General features: G+C 33.6%; 1 protein-coding gene across 1 annotated transcript; it reads right to left on the reverse strand.

Annotated features, from left to right (window-relative positions):
* Nucleotides 1-921: 921 nt before the first annotated feature.
* Nucleotides 922-4,622, reverse strand: LOC136800111 (uncharacterized). The gene has a single exon (XM_067056722.1). It carries the CDS (start codon nt 3,277-3,279, stop codon nt 922-924), a length of 2,358 nt encoding a protein of 785 aa, XP_066912823.1. The 5' UTR covers nt 3,280-4,622.
* Between the last annotated feature and the right edge of the window lie 344 nt (nt 4,623-4,966).

Genomic DNA, 4,966 nt, shown 5'->3' on the forward strand with positions numbered 1-4,966 from the left:
CTCAATCGTATCAACGATTTTCGATTGAACTCAAAATTTGAACGATAACGGGAATCAAATTATTTTGAAAATCAAATTCTATGTCATAGTAATGAAATAATTTGAAAATATCAACTCTATGATAAATAGATATGAAATAAATTTTTAGAAATTTGAGCTCTATGACAAATAATATGAAATAAATATTTTGAAGATTGAATTATATGATAAATAAATGTGAAATAAATATTTGAAAGTTGAAATGTATAATATATAAATATGAAATATATAAATACTTTTGAAATTGAATTCTATGATGAATATTATTTATGATCAGATATAGTCTACTTGAAGTTACTTCAGTCTCCAGACAACTTTGTGAACCAGGTTCCTAAGGATTGATCTATGAGTACAACACATTGCCTCAATTATGGAACAGTTATATATTTTATTATAAGTTAGCGAGGTAGAATGTTGTTTAGTGCAAACAGTCTAGTTAGACTGAAAAGTACTACAGGCTCAGTCTCTGCCTACCTCCTTTTTTGATGATTTATAATTTTGCAAATTTCAAAACTGGCCAACAAAACAAAAATTGAACTAAAAATAAGAAAACATAGGGAACCTCAAAATGTGATTGAAACCCTGTTTGAAACAAGAATCATAAAAATTTTGGAAAATAAATGTGTTTTTAAATATATATTATATCTCTAATTCTCTTCATAATGATCTTTATAAGAATTCAAGAGAACTGATATTTAGACATCCGCACAGCTTTTAAAAATTATGCTTCTTCAAATGAATAAATCTCTTGATTAATTGAATGTAAGGACAATGAAATAAATTAGAATGCATGAATTAGAACTAATGAATAAATAATATAAATAACTTTTTATGTACAGGAATTCTAAATTGAAGAAAATGTTTTGTAATGATATTACTTACCTAGGTTACTAGCTCGCATAAAATTTGATGCATGTCATGATCAACCAAAAACATGTCTTGGAATTTACCTTTCCTTTTTTCGAAAATAGTGGGAAGAATTGGACAATTACCCACAACACAAAAGGTGGATATCATGGCTTCGAGTTTGTCCTCAATATAGTAAAGGTTCCCGTCACTTGTTTCTTTGAAAATTTCCAAATAATGACCAACCACAACACGATGATAAGGCGGAAAGGTATGTTTATAAGAATCAGTTGTTTCTTCTGTCGTTTCAAAAGGATCCTTTGTGAGTATCAGTAGATAGTAGGCATGATCATCACCCGTTTTTATTACTGCTATATCTCCATTTTCAATATACTTTGATGCCTCTGTTTCAAAAAACTCTTCCTCCCATTCATTCTGCTCTTCCTCATTCAAATCTCCTTCGTCTTCATCATGAATGGTACTTTTTTTCTTAGATTTAGTGAAAATATGTTTTGTAATTTGTGACGGCTTTTGAAAATCGTTAAAATTTTGTAGATTATCGGAACATGATTTATAATCACCACTCAGACATTGTGAGCATGCACATGAAGCTTGTCGGTATAAGATACTATCATTTTCACCTGGCGTTGTGATGACTTGATGGATTCGTAATGTTCCAGAAATGTATACATATTTGACGGTTGGGAATTCAGCACGATAATTTTCAACTTCCTCTTTCGCAACATAGAAAAAAAGTCTATTAAGCATGGGCTTGTCACTGTCAAAGGCATTACGTACGGTCAAATTGGTGTCAAAGAATTCATTCAGCTCCTTAGCATCCCTAATAATTTCTCGCTCACCAGACACTGCTCTTGAGGCAAAGGATTTTATCACACCGCCAAGACCATCTGATTTAGATTTTCCGTGACTGGTTTCACAATATAAACGGGTGGTTTTGATCTTCCTTCTGACTAAACTGCTGAATGCTTTAATACATTTGAACTGCGAAGCGCAACCATCGTTATACTCAATATCGTGAAGTATTTCAAGACCTTCATTTTGTGCATAATGATGATGTAACTTTTGGTTACACAATTCAACAAACGGCACATCTTTCTTCTTATCGTCTGAGATAAAGGTGATGTGATCTTCACGAATACTTTCATTGACCTTTCTTAATACGACTATTGGATAAACAACTGCAGTTTCTTGAGTCCAATGTAACGATTGGATTTCTTCTGGTAACAAGCACGTATAATTTTCGGAAAAATCGTGAATCTTTAAAATAGTGTGATCGTCAAGAGCTTCAACAGCATTGTCGTAAGCCTTTGCTGTTAATTGGACATTCAATCGATGCAGGGCAAACTTTTCAAGTTGTTTCTTCAGAATTACCACAATCTCACTTGGGGTGAGTGTTTTGTCTACAAGCGAAAGTTTCTTTTTTTCTTTGCCTTTATGCTGGTAGGTAACTCGATCAAACTGTTTAACATTGATTGTATGATTGCTGCAATCTGCATTGTTCTGAAAGCATGTTTTGCTGCATTTCAGGAGATTGATGTTTAATTCATCCAAGCGTTCGAAATGTTTACAATTTTGACAGCTTCTGTAAATACATTTTGTAGATGATGGATTGCAAATGGCAGCTGAAACTAAAGCCTCACTATGCGGAAATGGGCTGGGCTTGTTGTTTTTTCTGAAGAGAAGATTAATACACTGGCGCAAATAGTCCATATTGGTATGATAAGTGCAGCAGCACTGAAGTCGCTGAGCGTATCGACGGAGTCTTATGTATTTGGGCCTCATTGACTCAAAGCTGCGCTTACAAATTTTGGAGCTAGGATTTTTTGACTTAAACAGCTTATAAGCTTTGTCAAGGGTTACCTCCATTACCCGAACAGGTACACGAGTAATGTTTCCATTGGCATCTTTTATTTTACGCGTTTGATTTTTATACGGAAGTTGTCTCGAAATATTGTCTTGGTTAAAAAATTCAACAACAAGCTTGTGTTTTTTGGAGTCTTTTTTGTAAACTTTTTTTGTTTTGTAATGTTTTGTGATGTCATTAATGTCCATTGAGGATGCACTTTTGAGTGATCTCCAACTCAATCTACGATTCGACTTTTTCGCTGATCTTACTGAGCCAGATTTTTGTACAATATCACTCATTAACATTCGTCGAGCTGCGTTGGAAACATGGTCACGGTTTTTTGAAAGGGAATTAAAAAGAGTTTTTTCAGTGTCCACTTGATTGGCAACTGCCATCTTTGAGCCTGGAGTTAGTGTATTTGAGCAATCGACTATTGCACTAACTTTACTTTGAGGGAGAGAGAGAGTAGATAACGAACTCATTATTGACCTTTTAGCCTTCACAATTCTGTTCTTTCCGAAGTTCATTTTCACTTTCAGAGCTCTATGCTCTCTGACACGCTCTGTCGAAGTTTCAATGCTGGCTCCTTCTTTGCTGTTTGCTTTTCTATGCCTGTCTTTAACCTTCAGCCCATATTTCTTCTGTCTAGAAATATCTAGTCTCCATTTAGCTTTCCGTACTCTATCTTGTTCCCTTTTCCTTATCCGTTCTTCGTCACTTCTCTTTCCTGCAATTGCCTTTCTTGCCTCGCGCTGTTTCAAATTTTCTGCTTCCCGATTACCTTCAAAATTAGAGAAAATTAGGAAATCAGTTATATTTAATCTAATATAAAAAAAAGAGTTTTCTAAATAGAAATGTGTTTAGACTTTAAAAAATTGTTAACTGAATAAAATGGAAATTTGCTTAAAGAGTTGAAACTATTGCAGGCCAGTTAGTCAATTTTTCTATTATTACAAAAATTCCTTTCATATTACCTTCTTTTGATCTCCACTTTCTTATTCTTTCTGCATTACTTGTTGGGTTCTCTTTCTTTGGCCTTCCAATAGTATTTTACTTTTACAATGCTATATCTTATTCTGTTTTGCTAATTTTTTCTTAGAGTCTAAACGAGAAAAAACATCAATATATTTAATATCAATAATGACAAGAACGTCAAAACGTTTCACCCGACAAACTTTTGCCTTATAGTGGGATGTGGGAGAGACTTCAGAAACTGAGATAGGCATTGAAAAGTCATAAACAGCATGCTTCAGTTTAGATCAAGATTATAAAAGGTCTAAAGTCTCAAAATTTTACTATCTGGGTTAAAAAATAGTATTCGTTACGGCGTGACGGAAAATATGAGCAACCTGAAAGACTGACGTATTGGATGAAATCCATTATGAAACTAACAAACTCGTGATAATTTCTACTCTACAAGCATCCCTCTTCCCTCTGAAGCAAGTTTGAAGCCTTTTTAAACTTTTATTCTCACAATATAAGGATTGAAAAATGAAAAAAACTGCGAAAAATCTTGTAAAATTGACAAAAAATTGAGTGTGCAAGCTCGTTTTCGACGAAAAAAATTTTTTTATTCACTTTTTTTGTTTTGGTAAGCTATTGTGGGACTATTCCATCATTTTCAAGTTAATCTGGAAAAGAAAAAAACATTAAATGTTGTTTTATACCTTACATAACCATAATGTGTATTTCATAAATTTTGCGTCTACCCTTGTGTATGCCGCGCGACATTAAAAAAAATTGAAAATAGATTAAGCTCTGATTTTTTTTGCCCTTTGTCCATGAGTGATATACCTATCCATAAAAATAGGTTATCAAAAGATTTGAGGACCTTCAATTTTTCCCAATTTTCAAAAATTCTGGTACGAGCTTTTTGCTTATAGCTAACTGGTCTTTAAAATACAACTACGCAGCTCCGCTCGCGCATCTTTACTCTACAATTTTTGTTTTGATTTAACTTTGTATTTTAATGACCAGCCAGGTCTTTCATTTGAGGGCTATGCATGTTATCCTCCACTTATGCAAGCAAGTTACCCAATCTAACGGTAGTTAATTCCCGTGATAAACAATATGATGAATAATGAATCTGTGTGGTACAGTCACTTTCTGTCAGGGTTGTGGATGGCGATGTGTGATATGTCGTTCTTTGATACAGTAAGTTGGTCTAATGTCGAAATCCGTCTTCTAATTTCGACACCCTTCTTTAGAGATATA

Source organism: Clytia hemisphaerica, unplaced genomic scaffold (assembly GCF_902728285.1).
Source record: "Clytia hemisphaerica strain Z4C2 unplaced genomic scaffold, Clytia hemisphaerica genome assembly, whole genome shotgun sequence".
NCBI classification, from domain to species: Eukaryota; Metazoa; Cnidaria; class Hydrozoa; order Leptothecata; family Clytiidae; genus Clytia; species Clytia hemisphaerica.

Excerpts from the sequence above, each read along its gene's own strand:
- LOC136800111 (XM_067056722.1), bottom strand. The coding sequence starts at position 3,279 with ATGAACTTCGGAAAGAACAGAATTGTGAAGGCTAAAAGGTCAATAATG.